At 43.0% G+C, this 25,122-nt stretch overlaps 1 protein-coding gene and 1 pseudogene across 1 annotated transcript; both read right to left on the reverse strand.

The window, feature by feature from the left end:
* Nucleotides 1-107: 107 nt before the first annotated feature.
* LOC135350473 (unconventional myosin-VI-like) lies at nucleotides 108-25,053 on the reverse strand. The gene is made up of 32 exons (XM_064549279.1): nucleotides 24,769-25,053; nucleotides 24,448-24,517; nucleotides 23,934-24,007; nucleotides 23,487-23,616; nucleotides 23,206-23,265; nucleotides 23,077-23,122; nucleotides 22,700-22,758; nucleotides 22,373-22,470; nucleotides 21,889-22,053; nucleotides 21,460-21,643; nucleotides 21,064-21,208; nucleotides 19,907-20,064; nucleotides 19,550-19,641; nucleotides 19,101-19,173; nucleotides 18,749-18,876; nucleotides 18,471-18,566; nucleotides 15,136-15,300; nucleotides 14,864-14,902; nucleotides 14,629-14,722; nucleotides 14,177-14,385; nucleotides 13,832-13,961; nucleotides 13,472-13,562; nucleotides 13,158-13,219; nucleotides 9,404-9,492; nucleotides 3,707-3,859; nucleotides 3,227-3,357; nucleotides 2,999-3,107; nucleotides 2,572-2,612; nucleotides 2,340-2,397; nucleotides 1,920-2,109; nucleotides 1,432-1,578; nucleotides 108-694 (listed from the first exon to the last, which is right to left on the reverse strand). Exons 1-32 carry the CDS (start codon nucleotides 24,883-24,885, stop codon nucleotides 282-284), a joined length of 3,816 nt encoding a protein of 1,271 aa, XP_064405349.1. The 5' UTR covers nucleotides 24,886-25,053; the 3' UTR covers nucleotides 108-281.
* LOC135350502 (serine/threonine-protein kinase 4-like) lies at nucleotides 4,368-7,423 on the reverse strand (annotated as a pseudogene).
* Nucleotides 25,054-25,122: the final 69 nt, after the last annotated feature.

Below are 25,122 nucleotides of genomic sequence, written 5' to 3' on the forward strand. Positions count from 1 at the left end.
ATAATTATATAGCTAGCTATAGAGGGCTGATTTTCACATGGTGGAAATGTAACTTACGAAATTATTCTACAATAGGTTCAACGATCCTGTTGAGCTGTATACACGAATTAAAATACAAAATAATGGCCAGCTGGCATGGGTATATATACGTCATACGAAAATAATCACCCGCTAACGGTCAAATTAAGCTAACTAATTAATAATGGCTAAAATAAACAAAAAAATAAACAAAAAACAATAAATAGTTCTGAATCCTACGTAAAACACTTCTAATTGTTGGGTCACTTCCTTGCCTTGGGCCCACCCTCTTTGGAAGCAGTTGGCACGTATTTTGTACCTCCGTACTTGCACCATGCCTCCTCAAACTCTCCCACCAATATCTCCGCCCCTCTTTTCCTCGAGAGTCCAGTTTCTTCTAGCGACAGCTCACACATGTCCATGTCATTCTTGCCGGCTACTAGCAGCAATGGCTGTTTCTCAGGATGTAACTCGAGTTGCCTAGCTACCCACTGGCCGTTAAAGTGGGCATACCACCAGCCTTTCTTACGGTCTAGTTGGTCTGGGGAGGGACGTACGAAGGGAACACGGAAGTATCGCTGTGGTTGTGGCTGTGGTTTGTCTTCAGGGGGTGGGGTCAGACTGGACGAGCGTGGGGGGATGGGTGGAGGGGGGCTTTGGCCACGAGTCGCTTGGGCTGTAGAGGAAGCAAAGAGAAAGAGAAAGTGATTAAAACAAAGAATTTACATAACTGTTATGATCATTACATTCTAATTAAAGGCTCATGTCACGTACACTAAGAGAATTTGATATTAATAAAGAGCGTATGAACTTAATAATGCTGATTACCGTATAATTATGTTCTAATTTATCGGACAGCAAAAAATAATTATTTTGGAAATTGTCCAAGTATAATTGGAACAGATTTTTAAAGAGCATGCGAAGTGTCCGGAATAATTAGAACAAGCATGCAGATGCATGCGAGCTATATAGCTAGAGCTAGTGTGCGACTGAATAGTTGCACTAACTAATCCTCAAAGCTACATGTATCTATAACAGCAGCACTCTTATTGGCCGGGCTATAAAGCTACGTTGCTTGGAATGTAATTCAACTTTTCCATATTAATTTTAGAACAAATGAATATTACAGCACAAGCGTGTCTGTTGTATTAGAACAACAAAAATTGCCCAGAAGAGTGTCCGGGGGGTAATTAGAAGTGTCCGATAAATTAGGGTACTAGTACAAGATCAGAGAGGTATGACACGCGTGCTTCGATTACTAATTGAAGGCATACACAAACTTCACAAACTATAGTACACATGCTCATACAGTTGTAGTTACTGACAGTAATGGTAGCCGAGTACATTTAAACTAAGCCGGGGCAGTGATGAATATCCTACATGTACCTACCCCAGTGAAGCAGTTCTCCTCACCTGATTCGAGGACCTCTTGTGGTGCTCGTTGCTCTGACTCCGCCCCTTGTCCTGCCGGGGTACGTCGCTTGTTCTTGTCCTTCCAAGCGTGGTACACTCTCAGTCGACGATGGAACTCATCACGACACGCCTCCAACAAGTCAACATCTGCAGAGGAGAGAGAAGGGGTATAGCTACATTTGACCAATAACAAACTAATTGTTGTTGCATAAACTTTGTTTGTACTAGTTTGATATCTATTGTGACGTCACCCCTGGGCAACAGTGGCTAAGAGGTGGCCTACTAACACAGGTCCAAACACACACTATGGAGACTTTGATGCCTATTAACCTGTATTATAGAGGGTGACCACAATAGACAGGCTTCACTGTATATACTGCTCATACCACATATTTTTAAATCATCGAAGTAGAAAACTACACAGTACTGTAACAATCTCATATCAGAGTATAGCGTAGAGATAATTATGTAACCATGACTCCACCCACCACATGACGTGTTGATGGTGTCCCTCAGTTCTGCGTACTTCCATTTGGTGAGGTTGTACTTCTTCCTGGCTGCCTCTTGTTGCTGACTCAGCGCTCCAGACGACCTTTGAACCGAAGCTCGATAGATCTGAGACTCGACTGCACTTGGTGACACACTCTCAGCTATGGCCTGTTGTGGAGATCGTTCGTCCTGTGTGTGTGTAGGTGTGTGTGTGTGTGTGTGGGGGGGGGGGGATAAGTGGATGGTGGACAACTAATTATGTCTTTGTACAAATGTCAGGTCTGTAGTTGTAAGCTATACTCATATTTATAAAAGAGTGGCAAAAACTGATGCTCTACAGTATCAACGAGTAGAACAACTTGTGAGAAATTAATGTAAAATGGGACAATATAATAGTACACATACATGTACACATGTACCTGTGACAGCCTGAGAGCCAGCTCATAGTCTCTCTTCTCTTGTTCGTGGGCAGCCATCCTGTGGGCAGAGAGGGGAAGGGGGTAGTGAGGGAGTGAGGGAGTAAGGGGGAGGGGGGATAGTGAGGGAGTGAGGGGGAGGGGGGTAGTGAGGAAGTGAGGGGGAAGGGGGTAGTGAGGGAGTGAGGGGGAGGGGAGTAATAAAATGATGTAATAATTTAGAGAGCTCACGAACATTAGAGAGTATTTCTCTTCATTCTCTTTCTCCAGCTCCTCCTGTTAAGTGAGGAATAAACAGTAACAAAGGTTCATTCTTAGGAAACACATGAATCCATTAGCTAACATTACACTGTACCGACAACTATTACTGTGGGGCAGCTAGGTAATCAAATTGGCTTGAGGCAGGTGCACTGTGGGGGGTGATAGCAGCTATCGTGCTATGTCCCCGGTACCAGTTACTGCCATGTGGATACCAGCTATTGTGCAATGTGGGGGTATACATGTACCAACGACTGTGCTATGTGGGGGGTATACATGTACCAACGACTGTGCTATGTGGGGGGTATACATGTACCAACGACTGTGCTATGTGGGGGTATCAACAACTGTGTTATATGGGGATACCAACAACAACCACTGCCATGTGGGGGGTGGGTACTCACTGCCAGTCTTCGGTCCGCCTCTTCCTGCTCTCGTTTCTGCCTCACCTCCACCTCGACACGTCTCCTCTCCTCTTCATCACGCACACGACGTGCCTCAAGCTCAGCACGTCTGAAAGGAAGGGAGGGGCAAGTCAATCACAAGCAAGCTAACAAAGCACTATAATACACAGCTAATAGAATAACAAATACACAGTATAAACGTGAATTAAAATTCAATTTCTGTCTTACAGTTTTCTTTCGTCCTCTTCTTGTTGCTTTTGACGTTCATCTTCTTCTTGTCGTTTCCTCTCTCTCTCCATCTCATCTTGCAGTGTCCGCAGTCGAGCAGCTTCCTCCTCTCGTCGTTTCTGCTCTCTCTCCTAGGGTGGGTGAGTGGGTGGTGTAACCATTGTACAGACTAAGTTACAGCTCAAAAGGTTTCCTTTCAACTTAACACCTCTGTCATAATTTTCTCTAATTCAGTTTTAATTTTACTGTACCAAAGTGAAATAAAGAGGCCAATGGCAACAGATTGTACGTACATGTACAATGTACATGTATGTGGACCAAAATACCCCCACACACAAAACTCGAAGTTTAATACCACTGCATCAAAGCGAAAAAAATAAAGGCTACAGGTACTATACATGTACGTATGTAAAGTACTGCACTTCTTATTCATCAATCGAATACACTACACAGAATCAATGATTGATATACTACACGCACCTGCTCTGCTTTGATCTTCCTCATCTTCTCTGCCTTCTCCTCCTCAATGCGCTGCTCCTCCTGACGATCGTTTAGTTCTCTTAGGAATTCTTCAGTTGAGCTGGCCAGAGCTTTGTAGGTGGCGTTGATATCAGCAGCTGACACTACACCATTCTGTGAGCATGTGGAGGGGGCGGTGGTTAGGGTGTGGGAGGTTGCAATATACAACACACACGCACAAACTTGCACAGTTGAGCTACTGCCCTTTTAAATCATGTCATCAAAGTTCTTATTTGAGAGACGACAAAATTTGCCAATTTCGGCCATATACATGTACATGCTATAATTATGTCCCGCAAATTGTCCCCCATTCCTATGCATGTACTGTATGTATAGGGAATTGAACATCACCCAGTGTCAAACATTGCTAGGAAAACCACCAAATAGTACAGAAAACTACCAGCAAAACTCAAACATTTCGTGAAAAAAGTACATGTGAATGACGTTGTAACGGATTAGAGTTATGCTCTCGCCGGATTTCTTGATTCCACGCTTTTTGCATGCATGGTGTTTCCCCCGGCCACTCGTACAAATGTTTTTCTTAATACGAATAGCTAGCTACGTAACAGCTCTTTTCTAACTGTTGTAGCCACCAAATATATATATACCGTATGTCTTCTAATTTATCGGACAGCAAAAAATAATTATTTTGGAAATTGTCCGGGTATAATTGGAACAGACTTTTATAGAGCATGCGAAGTGTCCGGAATAATTAGAACAAGCAAGCAGCTGCATGCGAGCTAGCTAAGTTTAATAGAACAAGGTACTACTGAATAGTTGCACTAACTATCTAAAACTAGCTACTCAAAGGCTATCTAACTGCAGCACTCTAAGTCTTACTTGCCGTCTATGAATGGTAACTCAACTTTTCAAGGTATTGTCCGGATATTTAGAACAAATGTAATATTAAAGTACTGGAGTGTCCGTTGTATTAGAACAACGAAAATTGCCCAAAAGAGTGTCCGGGTAATTAGAAGTGTCCGATAAATTAGAAGATATACGGTAGCTATAACGCTTAGTGCGAGGCTAACTCATGCATAAGTTGATTAGAACCTTTGTGCGAAGAGATGATGCTATCTAATATTTTGAAGAGACTGCAACAGCCTTCACTGCATGTAAGTAAATTAGCCATAACTCGAGAAAGAATTTAGTTAGAATCAAACGTGGCTAGAAGCCTATATAGAAGCTGATAGTTTTCGTCGCATTGCAACCGTTGAGCAGTTATGGCTGGAATACACAGACAGACAGACAGACATAAACACAGTCAGCTTTAATGTATCCCTCGTGCAGCTATGCCTCAAGGCATAATAATTCACCAATGTTTTATATAGCATCACGTGTATAAGTAACGCAGAAAGATTGCCAAAAATAGAAATTGCCAAGCTATATAATGTACTTTTTCATCCACAAAATATTATATTTACTTGTTGTATGCTTTGACAGTTCAACATCAATAGCGTATACTACAATAAGACATGCACAAAGAACAAGGTAGGTATATACTATACAAAAGCAACTATTTCACATTTTCTGGATGTACCAACTCCTCCCACCACCATCAGTTTGTTCCCAGGGAGGACAGCAGTGAGGCATAATGATCGAGGTATTGACATTTGACTAATCACAGTCCATGATGTCTCATTGTACTGATATATGTCCTTAGTCTTATATCCATTAGAGTCCCTCCCACCCACTGCCAGCAGGCTGCCATTGAAGGTAACAAGAGTGGGCTTGCTAACTGGCAAAGTATAAATCTTCTCCCATATAGCTGAGCTTGGCTGGGACTGAGTTAGTTGTCTTAATGAGCATTTGTATACTGAATACTTTTCTTGAGCATCACTAGTTCGTGGGTGTATGTACACATAGTCTCCACAGATCGTTGTTGATGGTTGATCGGTTGGCACAGGTAGTGAGGCAACAATAGACCATTGCATGTTAGCAGTGTTTAATATCTCGACCGTAATTGAATCAAAAGATCCCCCAACCACTACAAGTGTGTTGTTAACGTACACAGCTCCAGGTCTCCACCGTCCAGTTGGTATGGGAGGGAAATGAGCGACCCATTTATTGTTAATGTAGCTGTAGAGTTTGTTACTACCGAGTTGTGTGTCTGACCGTCCCCCCACAGTTGTGAGCATGTCGTCAACACTGACAATAGTGAATTGGCTGTTAGGGCATTGTGGTACCTTGTGCCACTGATTGTTGCTGAACTCATAAACAATGTAACTTCCGTTTGAAGTAAAGTATGCCTTGTCTTTAATCACGGCTGATGATGATCCATACCCCCCCCATAGCAACTAGTGCATCAGGTAGTGACTCTATTGTAACAGGTTTCATTAGTGTAGCTTGCTCATTTTGCAGTGCAACTTGGTGCATTCGAGTCGATAGGTCGTGAGATTCGTCGTTCTTGCTTGCCAACGTTTGTCTCAGTTGGGTCACTTCTCTGTCTCGTTGATCGATAGCTTGTTGGAGGGCAGCAGTGTTCTTCTGACTTGATTGTAACTCTTGGTTTAGTCTCCTCAGCTGTCTCTCCCTCGCTTCAGCCTCATGTTGAAGGGTTTGGATTTGAGTGTTCTTTGTATGTAACTCTTCATTGTTTGTCTCTCGATTTGTTTGCATCTGTGTGTCTTTTTCTGTTATAATCTCTTGAAATGCTTGTAGTTGTTCATCTTTCTCTCTGAGAATCTGGTACAGGTCTTGTTGAGAGCTTTCCTGGTACCGTGGTGTCCTCTTGAGAGGATCCAGTGTTTGGCAAAGCTGTTGGGAAGATGGTCGTTCAACATCTCTGTCTTTGAGGCAGTTACGAGCAATCGGTAGTAAAGGGTGGGTGGGCTCAATCAGGCTGATGTGGGCTTGTCTTCTCTCTAACTCAGGCACTGGAACATACGCTCGAATTACTTGATTTGGAAATCGTAGATCAAACACTTCTCTTGTTTCAAATCGATCTGTTGGCTTTGGAAACTGTCGAGTTGTAGTCTGAACTAGAAGCACACCAAATGAGAAATTGTCTAGTTTCTCTGTGTACACTGGTGGTTCGTTTAGTGCCTCAGGAGACATGAAGGCTGGTGTTCCCGGGCATGTGGTCATTGTGGCTAGTCGGGTGACGCTTATATCCCTGAATTTGGACATGCCAAAATCGGTGACTTTCGCTCGAGTGCCTGCAATGAGTAAGACATTGTTGCTGGAGAGGTCGCGATGGATGATCCCATTGGAGTGGAGAAAGGCAAGTGCTTGAGCTATGTCATAGGAGAGGTTGACTTGGATGTGGTAGGGAATGTCTCTAGGTGATGACTCCAGGAAGTGTGTCAGACTCTCGTCCATGAGCTCCATGAGAAGAACTGGTGCATTTGTGTCGGGATCGTGATAGGTCCCTAGGTACTGTACAATGTTGGGGTGGTTGATACGACTCAGAAATGCACACTCTGTTTCGAATCTTCTAAACGGGTGTCTATGTTCTTTGCCAGGATCTGGAGCAGTCATCTGGAAGAGCACTGGATAGAGTAGCTTGGCAGCACAGAGTAGCTGGTCACACTTGGCTTTACACACTGCCCCGTAGGAGCCAGTACCAAGGGTATCAGTCTTGAAGAGGTGCACATTTCTGAATATGTACTCTTGTTCACGGTCTTGTCTCTCAGCTATTGACTTGTTAGCAAACTGTACAGCTATATAGCTATAGGTGAGCTAGCTAGAAAAGGGGTGATCATGTGCTTGTTGTATGTGTGTAGATCAGTGATAGATAGTCACGACCATATATGCATCATTAGTACATGTATTTTACACATTTATCTCCTTTTTCTCTGAGATGATTAATGTGTTGGTCATAATAATACTTTGGTCTGCTTGTAGGTAAATCATGTGGTATCATCCCAAGCCAAAGAAAATTAGTTATACATCAGCTGGTAGAATTTAGTGCTAGAAAAAAGTAGAATTAATAGCACCACTAAAGATCCCTTTTTGGGGAATATGCAAAGTGTGAAATTAAATTTTAGGCATACATTCCCTTATGCTAATACATCACCACCTTCATATACGTCACTGGCTTCTCTCCGTCTGATTAGAGTGCTAAACTCATCATAATTAGTATAATTAATAGTATGGTTAAGAGTGCAATATGCATGGCACAAGTAACGAGCAATGGCAAGGCTACTATATTATTAAATATATACTAGAAGCATGCGCGAAATGTGTATCTATATGGGTTATCTATGCTACCATTACAGCAAAAGAACTGGGTGCACAGCCTAACAGGAAGATGAAGGTTACCACAACAACTCCTTCTGGACTCAAGTACAAGAAAGCGTTTGATTTTTTAGTGTGTAATTGCACACATGAATGTGGCCCACACAGTTGTATGTCTGCTTTTAATGGTGATAGCTCCAGCCCAGGAACATCAGCATGTAGGATGATACATGTATATTCCAGCTCAAGGCAGGCTTTCTTGAACTGCTCTAACCTTGAAGTTGCATCCAACGATGAGACTGTATTGTATCTATGAAACGTGAAAGTTCTGCATGTTATCAATATGCCCAACATTTTACACAGCACGGGGAAAGGTGTTTCTGTACAAACTAACAGGAGGAGCAAGGTTAGGGGGAAGGAGATTATTATCACAATACTGTTTCTTGCTGGACCCATGCAAGCTAACACATAATTATCATGTACTGTGAACAATCCTTGGCAAGTAAGCTGCTCTGACCTGTTAATGTTGTAAGGGTACCTGTGTGACCTCAGAAGTCTCCACCTGAGCTGCTCTGACCTGCTGTAGTGCCTGGTCTCTGTGTTGTCCTGTTGAGCTAGCAGGTTTATTAATTATCTGAACGCAAGTATACACAAGTAGTGATCTGTGACCTATCCTTGCAAGTAAGTTGCTGTGACCTCCGGCAGGCGTGCCTGTGTGATCTCAGGCTCAGAAGGTCCCCATCTGAGCTCCTCTGACCTACTGTAGGCTTGCCTGTGGCCTCAGGAGTCTCTGTGTCTTGTCTAGTCTTCGTTGCTGAGTGTAGCTACATGTAACTCTTGTGCCCATGCGCAGCTTTCACGTAAAGTTGGTAAAGGGTCGCAATTACAAAAAACAAATATTGTGCCGGTCCATGACAGACAGACAGACACACAGACAGACAAAATCTCAACGTTTATCACTAGGAAGGGACTCGCTTTGCTCGCCCAATAATTATATAGACCATGCATGGTCCAAGGCCGAAAAATGACAAATTATGGCCCAAACGAAATTTTGGATTAAAACACGTCATTTGAAAGGTGAAAATTGTAAGATTAACGGTAAACTACTAAAGTTATGACTACAACATCCCTCCCTCCGTTTAATCAATGGTTCGGGGGACACCCCACGAAATTATATCCTAATACCGTATAACGTAAACATTTCAAGGCACGTGGAATGGCCTCTAAAAGCATTTTGTTGAATAAATTTCGTGGGTTGACTGCTTACCGGACGGAAGCCACGCCTTTAATCTTTGCACATTATACCGAAACTTCCCGCTGTACGGTAGCAGATAATTATAATTGAAGAACAACAATTTCGTTGTAGGATTGCTAACCCACGAAAACAGCGAACATTTCACGCTTTACATGGTACTTCATAGTATTATACGTATAATATGTTTTAATGTAGTACTACGCGTACAATGGCTACTGCTTCACCTTTAGTTTGTTGATCTGCTGGTCGAGGGTAGTCTCGAGTTGCCCCACCCTCTTAACAAGGCTCTCACGATCACGCTTCAGCATGGACACTGCATCAAGCACATACAGAGTAGCTGGTTACAACACACACACTGCATCAAGCACAGACAGAGTAGCTGGTTACAACACACACACTGCATCAAGCACATACAGAGTAGCGGGTTACAACACACACTGCATCAAGCACATACAGAGTAGCTGGTTACAACACACACACTGCATCAAGCACATACAGAGTATAGCTGGTTACAACACACACACTGCATCAAGCACATACAGAGTAGCTGGTTACAACACACACACTGCATCAAGCACATACAGAGTAGCTGGTTACAACACACACACTGCATCAAGCACATACAGAGTATAGCTGGTTACAACACACACTGCATCAAGCACATACAGAGTAGCTGGTTACAACACACACTACTGCATCAAGCACGTACAGAGCAGCTGGTTACAACACACACACTGCATCAAGCACGTACAGAGTAGCTGGTTACAACACACACACTGCATCAAGCACATACAGAGTAGCTGGTTACAACACACACTACTGCATCAAGCACGTACAGAGTAGCTGGTTACAACACACACTACTGCATCAAGCACGTACAGAGTAGCTGGTTACAACACACACACTGCATCAAGCACATACAGAGTAGCTGGTTACAACACACACACTGCATCAAGCACGTACAGAGTAGCTGGTTACAACTAGCCTCCTTCGCAGCCTCTCCTTTTTCTGTTCTTGTCACACGGTCAATAAGATAAAATACAGTAAGAATTGGAGGAACAAGGAAAGAAAGAACAAACCGTCTAAGAAAAAGGAGAGCCTGCCTCGCTAAGTCGCGTGACGGTGGCACAGTGGTGGCACAGTGAAAATGAGCGTGGGCTTTCAGTAGATGGGCGGAGCCTGACAGGCAACAAAGCCACAGGATGCCTACGCATTGCAGACTTATTTAATTCATACACACACATACTTACTTTATATGCAAGTCTGGAGATATTATCATAGACGCAATACCTAGCATAGTGAAGTCTGAAGAAGACTAAAGGTCTATCTTTGAGCCTATCCTCAAGCCTCAAATTGAGGCTTGAGTTATTATTATTGAGCAGTAGTCTAGTCTAGAAACAGTGTATTTGAGAATGACATGACAATGTTGCAAGGTTGTGATCTCATAAGTACTGACAGAGTGAGACTAAACCATACTAATTTGTGTGCATGAGACAGTTTTCACAGGGGCACGAGCACCAATGTCGAATTTTCCCTTAGATATTAGATCGATAAGGTCTAGTCAATTCCATAGTCGTACAATCCTATTGTAGTAGTTTTAGAGGTTCTGCTCCTTTTGGAAACTTTCTGGCAGTAGAACCAGCTCTATAGTGGATACGAAAATAATACCTGCAGATAAGCACTCATCAGGTCTACATTGTCTGCTGTAATTTGAAACACTCGGCTAGGTTGAACGTGAGGTCTTGAGAGTGGAAGCACATTGAGTTTCATAAGGCGAGTCTTGTAGTCTGTAGTTCTGCTGTAGTTCTGCTGTAGTTCTACTGTAATTATCCGAGGATAAAATTGGTTGCCCTTGCCCTTCTAGTTTGGATAGTGTGATTGTGCCAGGGCAATCTATATAGCTTCTTCTTCTTTATTATGACTTGGACTAAAACATTCCTTCTGATGACATGAAGGGATTTTTCAATTTTGGCATGTCAAAAGTATTGCTGTGAGTTGTCCAGAATCTGGGATAGGTTCCTTTTTTGCCCAGGTCCTTTTGACAAGGGCTATTATCAGATACAGTAGTACTCTAGCCTTTCATGCTTCATCTTGTAGAGCTACATTGTAACTTCTACATACTGGTCTGTAGCTTCACACACTAGTATATATAGTACACTGCTTTGCCTCTAGTTCCTGGTAAATACATTCTAAGTACTGTGTCACAGTGTGTGGGAGGACAGATATTGCGGTTTACTCTTGCCCACGCTCAATTAAATTTGGCTACGTCAGTAGCAGATCACAAGACTTAGCGGGGCAGGCCTTCCTTTTCTTAGTGGCTTCCTTTTTTCTTTCTTTGCTCCTCCAATTATTCCCGTATTGTGACAAACAAAAAATTATAACTGAAAAAGGAAGGCCTGCGAAGGAGGCTAGGTTACAACATACACACTGCATCAAGCACATACAGAGTAGCTGGTTACAACACACACTGCATCAAGCACATACATAGTAGCTCAGGTTACAAAGCACACTACTGGGAATGTTAGCTTACTGCTTAAATGGAAGCTGGAACTTAAACAGCACAGTAGCAACAGGAATAACTAGTGTTCAAGCTGGCGCTGTGCTAATGCCTCTCGCCATGTTTTTGCTTTCGCTCAAAAGTATTAGAGTGTTATCTATAATGAATTTTATATTAAAGTTAGCTTATCTATATAAAGTCACTGAGAAGAAAAGACTTATTTACATGCATCTATTGTTGTTATTTATTGTATTATGTGGCTTACCAGGACCTCAAGAAAGAAAAAAATTGATTCTTCCAGGATCTGTAGTTCAGTGTATATAATATCTAAGAAGAAAAGACCTGTGTACATGCATATTGTTATCTATATTGTTATATGGTAGTGTTTTGTGGCTTACCAGGCCCTCAAGACAAAGATGATTCTGCCAGGAGAATCTGGATCTGGATCTTGGATATCACACATGGGGAATGAGCGCGCATGCGCATTACATCCACAGGAATAATTAAAGGGTGTGTCCAAAGAGATCAATTTCACAAATGGCTACTGCTAGCTAGCTGTTTTAACAGATATTTTCTGAGTATTGTAGCTAACAAAAAGCTAGCGCTTTAGTGCAAGGCTAACTCATATGTTGAATAGAAAGTTTGTGCGGACAGATGATGCTATGAAAGATTCTGAAGAGACTGCAACAGCCTTCAATGTGAGTCAAACTAGCCATAACTCGAGAAAGAAGCTTTAGTTTGCTAATCCACGAATCAAAATCCAAGAGAACGTGGCTAGAAGCCTATAGAAGCTGTTAGTTTTCGTCGCATTGCAACCGTTGAGCAGTTATAGCTGGAATACACACACACACACACAGACAGACAGACAGACAGACAGACAGACACACACACACACAGTCAGCTTTACCGTATCCCTCGTGCGGCTACGCCTCGAGGCATAATAATATGCAATACACAAAGTAACGATCGAAATCACCGTGGGTGCTGATGCCTCGGTGGAGGCGCCAAAGCTACATAAAATACAATTGTGATGAACATTTTTGATTTTGCTCCAGATCACAGGGAAACTCAAAGAGTAGGTAATGATCGACCATGATTGTTTTAAAAACGATCGATGCCAAAAGTCCAAGTCTAAAATTAATGGCTGCCTCAGCAGAGCCTTGCAGCTCTCTTCTCACTTTTGCAGCTACCAATAGCTAGCGTTCTAGTGCAGAGCTAGCTACTAAGTAGAGTAGCAAAACTCGGTGGACAAGTTTTGCTTCACACACGCGGTGCTTTCTCATTATACAATTACTGAATAATAATACCTAAGAGGTCATCACTAGCATGCCTTAAATTACATGTACATGTAATAGGGAGACACTGCTATCACCTTCATGCTATAAAAGTTAGCCAGGTTATTACTGCACTGGTTGACAAGTCATTTGCAAGAGTACAGGTAGATAGGCACTGAGTTACACAAAGGTTCTTATAACACTCACCTATCTCAGAGAGGGTCTTAGTTCTGCCTCGTAGTGTACGCAGTCTGGCTATCCCCTGGTACCTGTAGTTGCATTGTAGTGAAGGATATAATAATTATATATAAGTTGAGCCTGCCATAATAAACTCTTCCTTAACAGTAGCAAACTACATCACAATTGATAATTATTATTATTGGTACATTGGTCCATACTGTACCTGTAGTTATTGTAGTGGAGTTAAATCTAAACTCTTACTCAACAGCCATACAGATTATAATTATACTAACGACAGTTGATATTATTATCAGTATATTGGCCCACCCTCCTTCTCCTACCGTGGTCTGTGTTTCCTCATGGCTAGGAACATCCGGACAGCTCGCTGAATAGCGAGAGCATTCTCAGAACGATAGGAGATCTTACGTGACACTGCACACGAGGGGAGAGGGGAACACATGATTACCCATACACAGAAAAGAGTACTGTACTGTGCACGTCTAATAATCAGATATCAGAGGCATTGAAAAACAGCGTTCACAAGCACCCACCCACAATGCTATCAAACCATCACTATCACTTCATACACCCTCATTCCCCACACTGCACTCCTATGCTCCTCAAACCCACAAATTCCCTTTCCACAATTCCACACACAGACGCCCCCGCAAACTCCACACCCTCACGCTCCACACACTCACACTTTTGGACACAAATGGCTCCATAGATGGCCTTCCTCCACCTCTTACACACGAGCCATCGCTGCACCTTGGCAACGAGTGCTGCCAAGTGGTCAGTGTCTCCACGCATGATGTCATCAAACTCTGCAAACTACAGGGAGGGAAGGAATAACTTCTGAGCATGTACTGTGTTTTTTGATACATGTATGCACACTTTACAGTGCTGCCCCTCAGTAAAGGCCAACTGGGATAATTATAAAGGCCAGGTCCCATGTACAAACAACCTCTCAACAAAGGCCTCTTTGTATAATGCCCATGACTTTGTTCCCCTAGCCGTTATAAAGTGGTTCCACTGTACAAACACACCTTTCCTGCTCTGAAGAAAACTCGTGACATTCCAAACCGGAAATCCTCATGTTTCATACCGACTGCACGAAATAGAGCCTCACAAAACAGCCGTGGATCGAGGCGAGCCAGTTTAGCGGGTAGTACAGCTTTGTACATTTGGTAGAGGTCGTTAAAGTGGGCACGACAGGGGAATCCCCCCTGCATCAGCTTGAGCACCTCAACCATGCCTGCGGGCAGGGGGTCAGGGGTCAGTATAAGTAGATGTGGCAATTTATGACAAAAAAATGTACATTGCATGCATGTACATGTATTATATTAACTCTGGAAGTGTTGAAAAAATGGGTTAACTTTTTCAATTAAGCCATGGCTGGGGCAGGAGGTCAGACATTGTACAGTCTAACGACTCAGGAAATATGGGCACAAAACGTTAACGATTATTGTTATACAGAGCTCTATAATGTTTTATGTACCTGCGTATTGTAGCTGTGAGAGAATTTGTCCTCCAATGAACTTGCCAGCCTCCATTTTGAGGTTGGGTTTCAGACAACGGATGAAACTCGCTCCCTACACAGAACAAGAAAGGTCATCATATGACACGCGGCACACTTCCTTGCTATCTATACACATGTAGGTAGCTATTTTAGCACTGTCTTTGTTGAACTAACTGTTGTGCACTAGCTTCTATACAAGTAGTACTGTACTGACCGTCTTTCCAAGCTTCTCCATCAGCGTATTCAGCTGAGTCTGCATGTGGGTGGGTGCGTGTGTGTGTGCGTGTAAGCGCACATACTATTATACTAAACAACCATGATACACGTTTACAAGCTAACTACTATAATAATTCTGCCAAGTGTATAATTACCAATTAAGCAACGCAATCACACACACACACACACACACACACACACACACACACACACACACACACACACACACACACACACACACACACACACACACACACAAAGGGCCCTCACTCTAAACTTGCTGCCGACACTGTCCAGTACTAGTTTCTTGGTGTTTCCCCCTCCCTTGTTGGTGGCCCCAGGAAACAGCTGGTTGATGAACGGATCCTTGCTCGCTGAAATCAACTGCTCTAGACTCGCGTGCAGGGCGTCGTTGTTTTTGTCCAGAAACTCAGACTGTGTGTGTGTGTGTGGTGTGGTGTGCGTGTGGGGGGGGTTCCAATAAAACACTCTACGTATCTTCACCGTGCAATAATATGAATCACTGATGTTTCTATTCAATTTAATACACAAGACAGATTTCATACACATAATTATATTACAGCAACTCTGCAACAGCAAATACCTATGCATGAATATCATTAAAACTGACAACCACAATATGTTTACACCTGAGCTTGGTATAAAACAGTGTGTTTGGCACATTCAGCATAACAATGGGATTTGAACTTTCCTTAAATTTTTGGATGGACAACCACAACTTGGGAGTCCAACTTGCCATACACAAAACAAAAGCACTGTGAATTGTATAGCGGGTATATTTCGAGGGTATACATTTTCGCGGATGTGCCTTTAGAAAGGTTTTTGCGGATTTAATTTTCGTGGAATAGCGCCTTTTTTGCAGCATGCATGTATGTAATATTAAATTTGCGGTTATAAATGTTTGCGGTTTATGCCTAATCCGCGAAAACCACGAACATTTATACCCTCGAAATATACCCTCTATACGGTATATGCGTCGGGCAGGAGTACATGAATATTCATGTACTCCTGGCGTCGGCAAGAGTGCATAAGACAAACACTGTGCACAAAGTAACGTGACATTCTGTCAATCGCACGTGAGCACCCGCAATTGATGACGTTTGCGCAAAATTACGTAACGCACAGAAGTTGTTAATAGTGAGTAAAGAGTGCAGCAAGTGAAGAGGATTAACTGACTAAATAGTCAGTTAATCAATATTGTCTCTATTTTGGTGAAGAGATCGTCTCCTATCAGTGTGCAGTGAGCAGCTCCACAAGCTCTGAACGTTGAACGCGAACAACTAGCTAGAATTGTTCGATTACCACACCCCTAAAAACATCACATCACAGTTAACATTTACTAGGAGATTACTGGTAAATTTACAATACTTTATCACGTGCGAGTCATGTTAGGCGTATAAAAGAAGAGAGGGCATGCAACTCCTATATGAGCAGAGTTCAAACGTGGGCGGATGAATGTGCACGACTGTCATGAAATGCTAAAAATTAAAAATAGAAATTTCTATTTTTAGCACTTCATGTAAATGCACACATTCCTCCGCCCACGTGAGAACTCTGCTAGCTACGTGTACTGATAGTGGAGTTGCATGCCCTCTCTTCTTTTATACGCCCTTGATAGTACTTTGTGCAGTGTTTATGTAGAAGTATCAGTAGTTCGACACTCTTCTCTTCTTATGCACTCTTGGCGTCGGTGTAGGTGCCGAAGTGCTATATGGCAACGAAGATACAAAACTAAAGTCTATTTGCATTGGGTTTGGCCCCGGAAGTTATGTGGTCAATTATGGCTTCATTTATGCTTTATGTTATGGTTAGAACATGGGCATGAGGTATCTATGTGTTATAGTGTCCCAAAGCTCGAGGGCTTTAGCCCGAGGGATGAGGGACACTATAACCATAGATACCGAATGCACATGTTCTAACTGATTTAGATCCCAAAACCTATTGGCTACTAGAAATGCACTAGCTTAGCAACAGTCAACCTATATAAACAGCCAACCTAGCAACTGCATCATTATTCTTTTGAAAACTAATATCTGAAGTTGGCATCTCTGTGTCTCTACTAAATCTGTGGTCTCTATTCAAGTCAACCCTGTTCCTTCACCTCAGTTTGCCGGATGGACAAAATTATAGTCCTAGCTCCACCCACAAAACTTAAACATCCAGCTCCTCCCCCAGTTTTGCAGCAAACAAGCCCAGCACACTTCCCAAGAAACGAGCGGCTCGTACTACTCGAAAGGAAAACACCTAAGCTATAATTTGCAGCAAACAAGCCCAGCAAACGAGCGGCTCCTATACTACTCTTGAACAAAGCGAAAGGAACTTTAGGAAGAAGCCAAAGCTGAATCCCAGCACTTCCATACATCCAGCTCCTCCCCCATGCAGCCTTGCAACAAAAAAGCACAGCACACTGCCCAAAAAACGAACGTCTCCTACTACTCTCGAACAAAGTCAAAAAAGAAACTAGAGCTTCTCTCTTTCATTCTAGTTCTGTTATTATATTACTAGACAAAGCATCTAGCTACAATAATTTTTATGTTATTACATGTATCTTCTTGTAAATCACAATACAATGTGCAATGTTGTAGTTGTAGTTTGTAGCCCAGAGCAATCTATAGTACCGGTACTATAGCTCATAGTTCCCTGCTAAATACACTCAAATGGGATCTAAGTGGTGGGCAAGTATGCCTGGGACTTCTACATGGAAAATGCTAACTTTTGGAGATTACCAGCTCTACAGCATAATATAGATAGAAGCGCTTTTTAACAAGGAATCCAATGGTATATGAAACTTTAAATTTCAGTGAAGTATGACAAAGTTTATGAAGGTTGAACTCCACATAAATAGACTTTAGCATAAGGGGATACCATGTACCCTCCTTCACTGGCCTCCCCAAAGAGAAGGCCTGCGTTTGTGCATGTGCAAAATTATTGGCTATATTTATCAGAGAAAAATTCTAACAGAGACTATAAAAGAGCTACAATGTATTATAGCTAGTCTCGAGGCGTAGCAGGTAAAGTGTGTGTCTGTTCCAACTGTAACTGCTCAACGGTTGCAATGCAACAAAAACTAACAGTTTCTATAGGCTTCTAGCCATGCACGTTCTCTCTTGGATTTTGATTCATGGATTCGCAAACTAAAGCTTCTTCTCGAGTTATGGGTAGTTTCAGTGAAGGCATTTGCAGTCTCTTCAGAATTTTTCTTAGCATTGTCTGCTTGCACAAACTTTCTATTCAACATAATTATGCGTTCGCCTTGCACTAAAGCACTGTCCATTTGTTATGCAACATTCATTTTACTATAGTCTTGCAAACTTATAAAAACAGCTATAGAAGTAGTATGGTAATGTTCAGGTTGACGCGGCATTCCACACGACAGGCATGAATATCATTATACAGAGCCAATATTATTAGTTTTTGATTGACAGGTGATAATTTCCGTACATGTACTGTGTGACTGTGTACATACATGTACTACAATCAAACGACCAAAACACTTTCTTGACATAATGGTTCATGAGAAAAAATATTGTACCCACAACGTACTACTGAATAGCTAACAATATTGACCTTTGACCCTAACTCACTGTCATGTAGCAGACTGCCCCTGCAAAGTGACGCACTATGAACCCTTCGTTGTCACGGAGATTGCGATGATACGTCAATTTAGACTTACGAGGCACCTGGACGGAGGGAGAGCATTACAATATTTCAATACGTACACTCACAATTTGGAGCAGTTGATCTGAAATCATTATAAATTATTATTATGTCTACTGTTCACGTTCAATACAATTGGAGCTCCTTTAAAGTACAAATAGAGCATGTGTTCTACAGTGTGTACAGGTCATGTGACAACACTTACGGAGAGTCTGAAGTGCTTGAGGTGTGTCTGATGGACTGTCTCTGTGAAGTGACTGTGAGAGCCCTTAGGAAGACGGCACTCTTCATCCAGGAGGTCTATGATCCCACGAGTCCGCACCTCTACCAAATCTGGGGGGAGGGGGATGAGGGGGCGAGATACAGTCTGTATTTACCTGTATTCTAAACTGATTATAGAGGATCGGATACACCATATGATGCCTATCATTGACAGGTACAGGAAAACTGTCGCTCTAATTAAAACACACAAACATGTACACAGAGGGTGGAGGCTTACTATGAACTGTGCTAACATATTAACAATATGGAGCATAACAGTGTTTACAATCTCTCACCGATGCAGTCCTGGTTGTCAGTGTAGCGGACCTCTGTGAGACCCAGCCCCTCCCTCTTGTACAGCTCTTGCTCCTGGAGGGGGGAAGTCAATACCGCTCAGTGTGCAATGGTATGTAGCTACTACAACACTAGCCGAAGGGGAGGGTGGTATGGGGGATCAACATAATTTATTAGAAGTGTGTTTGATATGTCCTTGTCTTGTGGTCACCCTATAAGCAGGCCACCCTCTATAATACAGCCAGGTTAATCGATCCAAAGTATCCATAGCATATGTTTGTACTTGTGTTAGCAGGTCACTTCTTTATAGACTGTTAGTCTGACCAAGGGTGACAGCTATTATAGGAACCATTGTAAGGAGTCATTTAGAGAGCCTCTAGCATGCAGTACTAGGTACCAGACAACATGACATGGTTACAGTACATCACATGCATATACATGTAACTAGTACCTCTTTGAGAATCCTGGCGTTGAAGTATTGCTGCAGTTTCTCGTTGCAGTAGTTGATGCAAAACTGCTCAAAACTGTTCACTTGAAAGTACTCTGAGAAGAGAGCAACACAAACACATGTTGTCATGATGGAGTCAACACTATTGGGAGTTAAGTAATTAAGGTGGATAAGGGTCTCATTGCTGTACAAGTACATACACTGTATACACACATTACGTTGTAATGTAGCCCCCCACACACGCACACACACACACACGAACACGCACACGCACACCACACACGTACACACCACACGCACAAGCACACACACACCACACGCACAAGCACACACCCACACACACACACTTAATTCCCTCACCAAATCCTGCAATGTCGAGCACCCCGATATAGAAGCTGGAGCTCTTGAAGGGGAAGCACTGGTTCACTCTCTGCACTATGTGGTTGAACAGACGCAGGTACAGAGCCTTGGCTAGAGCATCTCGTGCATTACCAGCCTGGTCTGGCTTCAGGGGTACACTGGAGGGGGAGGTCATGTGACAGTAACGGGTGCACTTATACTGTACTTCCCTTTAACCACTAAAGGCGGATCTGAATAAATGTTGGCCCCATTAAAATGCCTAGCCATGGATTAACTAGAGCACTGAAGTGCAAACCCTCGGCTGGTGACATGATTATAAAGAAACCAGAAGAGTGATATAATGCAGTGCATGTAGTGATGTATGACTGAACTGTCTAGCACAGCAACTCAGGAGCCGAATAAAACTAAACCAGACTAGAGGCACGCTGTGAGAACAGAGTTTTAGTGGTAATGAGGCATGCACAGTGGACTAGGATCACAGCAAAGATGCCTGGAGTCTCAGAGAAGTATGATATGACTCCTGGGATCCTGGAGTCAGCTAACAGAGCAAGTCACAATTCTAGCTTTCTATTGTAGTGACCCTTTTCCACTGTTTTTGGTACGGGATCACTTCAGCTGTAAATACGGAGGGTACCTCGAATAAAGGCCGCGTGTAGTTAGCTAGCTAGCTGCCAACGTGCAAGTTCAAGCTTCTTAGTTTATACTCGCTTTTATTCGACAACAAAACTCTAACATCGAAATCTACTAAATTGTTAAAACTAATAACTTATTGTGTGAAGGCTATCCGTGCTATAAACGCAGTGCTGTGGCAGCCAGGTGAGCAGATCCTGAAATTACAAACAGACAAACCAAACGACTACTATACCCGTGGCCACCCACGCGCGCCTCGGGTAATAAATGCCTGGACTAGTGATCGATAGATTAAAGTACTACATGTACCGCTATGAAACACGAAAATTGGTTTACATCCGGTATTGAAATCTCTCTACTGTAGGGGTGTGGTCATTTGAATCGCTATCCTCGAAATGTTTAGTTTGGGCAATCTGCGAAAATTTAGTGCCTCAAAAATAACCCGCTATATGGTACACTTAGCATGGCCATACTTGCATATTGTATAGCAGTTAAAATATCAATGAAAACAAGTTATAATTGGTTACTTGATGATGGTCCCGACGCTGCCCCCCTTGGTGGTGGTCATGACTCGTGAGGTGAGGGAGCGCTCCAAATCAATCACCTCCAGTCCGAGGAGGTTGGCCACACCCACTAGACTGCCCTTTGACCCTCCAGTCACCAGACTACCTCCTACAATCAATTATAAGCCAAACGTTTGGTGCTTTTCCTTTTCAATAACTATGTGAAAATTGACATGAAAATACTCAACTTTTGATTTGAACATACCATCTGAAAGAGCTCACACCAAGCATTTGGAAAATCATGAAATTTGATAATCTAAACTCAAGTTACGGCCATTCAAATAATCATGCTACCATACTAACATGACTATGCCTAGCTACGTAAGTATTAGGAGCTACATGTAGGTCTTATGAGCGAACCTTTTCTGTCGTTATGGTTCTCCTCAAAGCAGATGTTGCCAAGGTGGAGTACGGCCGCTATCACTCGATACAGGTCCGCCTTCTCTGTCAGTGACAGTCCGACTCTATCCATGGACTGCTCGAGGGTGCGATAGTCCTGGTCATCATGGATGGCTGGGTCCTTCAGGGAGGCAGGATTCAAGTACTGTGTGTGTGTGTGTGTGTGTGTGTGTGTGTGTGTGTGTGTGTGGGAGATAGTTAGCAACTAGAGTTGATGCAATTATATAGTGTACCATGTGAACTACTACACTCACTAGCCACTAAACACTCACTGGCCATGGCAATTAGCCTGTTTGTACAACCTCAGCTGGTAATAAAGCAAAATGCTCAAGCTGTTATCCTCAGAGAACGTGGGTGGGGTGCAGTATGTGGATATTGTGTGAGACTCACTTTGAAAGCTTGTCCCTTCGTCAGGCCGAGAGCATCCTTGGTCTCCTGAGGAGCTCCTGCTAACAGCTGATAGAACACGTGATAGGAACGCTCCTCAGCTGATTGTGAGCACACACGAGATTTCTCCAGCAGATAGTGAGACACATGGCCACCCACCACCTGATACTGTAGGGGGGGAGGGGTATCACTACAGAATCTACAAAACTAAATACAGTGAAATGGTATGCATAGAATTGCACACACTATAGGTACAGTACAATGTACAGAGTGGTTTGGTAACAAGATCTTCGTGATCAACTTCAGGTCAACTCTCTATAATTATTGGTTGATGTCTGTCATATTACAATCACAATTACAGTTTGTATTGCTTCCAGTTGTCTTGATTATGAAGCATCAGGATAAACCATGGATTCACTATCAGTGTCAGTATACAGACTGTTGTGGATATTGTTACCACATCAGTATCCATAACACGTATACGCACCTTATCGTTGAAGTGGATCTCCACAAACTTTCCAAAACGACTGCTATTGTTGTTCCTCATTGTCTTGGCATTACCAAAAGACTCCAGTAGAGGATTAGCTGAGGGGGGGAGGGAGGGGAGGGGGAGGGAGGGGGAGGGAGGGGGAGGGAGGGGGAGAGGGAGGGGGAGGGGGAGGAGGGAGGGGAGGGGAGGGAGGGAGGGAGAGAGGGATAAAACACTTTCACTTTCTTGTCACAGAATCAAAGTATTGAAGTAAGAATACACATGCTGCTAAATATTATTGTCTTCACTTTCTATACTATGTTGTGATTCTTTTTTAACCCATACCTTCCACAATTCTCTGCTCAATGAGTCCTGCACTAGTTCCATACGACTCAGTCAGATACCTGCAGTGAACAAAGGGTTAAAAAGGCACATGTGCACATCCATAGCGTGCACCATACACCAACTCCTCTAGTATAAGGGACTGAGATTCAAGATACATGTACCTATTTATTTATTGCACACGTGCAACTATTTACAGTCATCCTTGGGTAGACTAACAGTGGCTGTAGTAAAGAGGTGACCTGCTAACACAGGCTCAAACACATGCTATGGAGACTTTGGGGCCCATTAACCTCGCACTGTATTATAGAGGGTGGTCTGCTTATGGGGTGGCCATAATAGAGACAGGCTTTACTGTACATACTACTCTAATACAGTACCTGAGCACAAACTTGGTGGACTCAGTCTTTCCAGCACCACTCTCACCTGCAGCCACATGAACCATGCACACAGTCATTGTACAGTCCCAGAGGGTCACACACACACAAGCAGTGAGGGCCTTCACTTACCACTGACAATGATGGATTGACTCAACTTGAGTGATTTCATCTCACGGTAGGCTTTGTCCGCTGTGGGAGTGTGAATGCAGTCATTGTTACCTCACCACAAAGCTAGCCAGCCAGTACTATACAGCTGTGCCTTACAGACAGAATTAATTACTCTATACATGTAGGAGGCTGCACTATACATTAACATTTACAAAAATCTTACGTACTAATTTAAACAGCTATAAATCTCTACCATACGAGATAGTCAATGATGTTAGAGTTTGTATAATTATACAATGTACCTATTGCAAACACGTGAGGTGGTAACACTCCGATGGATTTGCCGTTGTACTTGCGGATGGTTTGGGAGGAGTAGAGACCTTTGACCTCGTTGTAAGGGTTCACAGCAAGGAGAATGTTGGCAACGTATGTCTGTGGGGGGGGTAATGACATCACTGACACAGGGGGTACTATAATATTATGATGTATCTGTGAGTACAGTGGTAGCTCTAGGCCAGGTCCCAATTATAAACACGAAACAACCCCTCCACAAAGGTCACCCCTCTGCCTAAGTTCTCCAAATGCGTCCGTTACGAAGGGTTTCCACACAAATACAGTAGGAACACTTTTAGCAACCAAAAAGCAATACATTTTTTTGTAGGATTAAAGTATCAGAAATCTACACAATTGAAAGTTAAGTACTTGAAGGAAGTTAGATAGGATATCGTGTGTTTAGGTGCAATACTCACGTAGATGTTTCCCTTGGTAAAGCGTACTCTAAGATTATGCAGTAGCGTGGCTTCATTCAGGTAGATGAGGGAACCTGTGTGGGGGTGTATGTGTGGGTGGTGTGTGTGTGTGTATTGTGTGGGTGGAGCGTTTGTCAACGGTGTGAATATGTCGACGATATTCACATATGTAAAGACAGCTGCTTCCTGAGCACACATAAATTATGCAGCACCTGTGATATTGTAACTGCTACAATGTACATAAGGAAACAGACTTTGGCAGAACATATCAGAAAAGAGTCATTAGATTGCAACAGCCTATTTATACTCCCGAGTGTACTAAATATACTCCCTAGTGTACTGTGTGTGCTTGTTGACACTAGAGCTTGCTAAAAAAGCTAGACTATACAGTACATACATGATCTAATTATGCGTAGTGTACACCCATTTCCTTGAAGCAACAACCACAGAGAGGGTCTACACTAATGGCCACTAGAGGCTGAGACACACAATGGCCAGAGGCAATATGGCTCACAATTGTCCTCAACGTCAGGTGCCCCGTCGTCCACTGCCGGGAACACACAGTCGTACGAGGCCTCTACCACCTGTAGTGGGGGGGGGGGGGGGGTTGCAATTTAATATGATAAGATTGAGGAAGCAATCTTGCATCTTTGAATCAGTACTGATACGTAGATTATGCGCAACATGTGAACTAAATAAAATATAGCACCCAAGTTCAACCTTTAATCGATAAATTACCGTACAGTACCAGTACGAGCGATATTAAATTTTTAAAAGATCAAAATTATTCTTGCAACTTTTACACTACAGATCTACTACACAAAAGGAGACTGACCGCTCCTGGCTGCCCCAGAGGCTCCACACTGAGTGTATCCGCCCCTACATCAATAATCAGTCCCATTTGATAGCCCTCCACTGGATGCGGCGCCCACACTTGCTGTCCACCGTCCATCCTAGAGCCTAAATGCGCTAGAGGCTCTTGTAGGTCACAGCTCTTGCTCCAGACAATAGTAGCTAGTATACTAGCTAGCTAGCTGAACAATGTTTGGCTGATATTCACAGCTAGCTAGCACACATTAGGCCCCTCGCATTAGGCCTGGCCCTAGGGTAGATCTAACAAGACCCTCCCTCTTCCGATCACCAGGCCGATTCCTCTCTAATGTAACGCTGCAACAACGGTCTAACCGTA

This window comes from Halichondria panicea, chromosome 16, assembly GCF_963675165.1.
Source record: "Halichondria panicea chromosome 16, odHalPani1.1, whole genome shotgun sequence".
NCBI lineage: Eukaryota > Metazoa > Porifera > Demospongiae > Suberitida > Halichondriidae > Halichondria > Halichondria panicea.

Excerpts from the sequence above, each read along its gene's own strand:
- LOC135350473 (XM_064549279.1), bottom strand. The coding sequence starts at position 24,885 with ATGGACGGTGGACAGCAAGTGTGGGCGCCGCATCCAGTGGAGGGCTAT. Across the intron at positions 22,759-23,076 it reads TCCACCAAGTTTGTGCTCAG|GTATCTGACTGAGTCGTATG; the intron begins GTACTGTATTAG and ends TGTTCACTGCAG. Across the intron at positions 13,563-13,831 it reads AGCCATTTGTGTCCAAAAGT|TGTCACGTAAGATCTCCTAT; the intron begins GTGAGTGTGTGG and ends CCTCGTGTGCAG.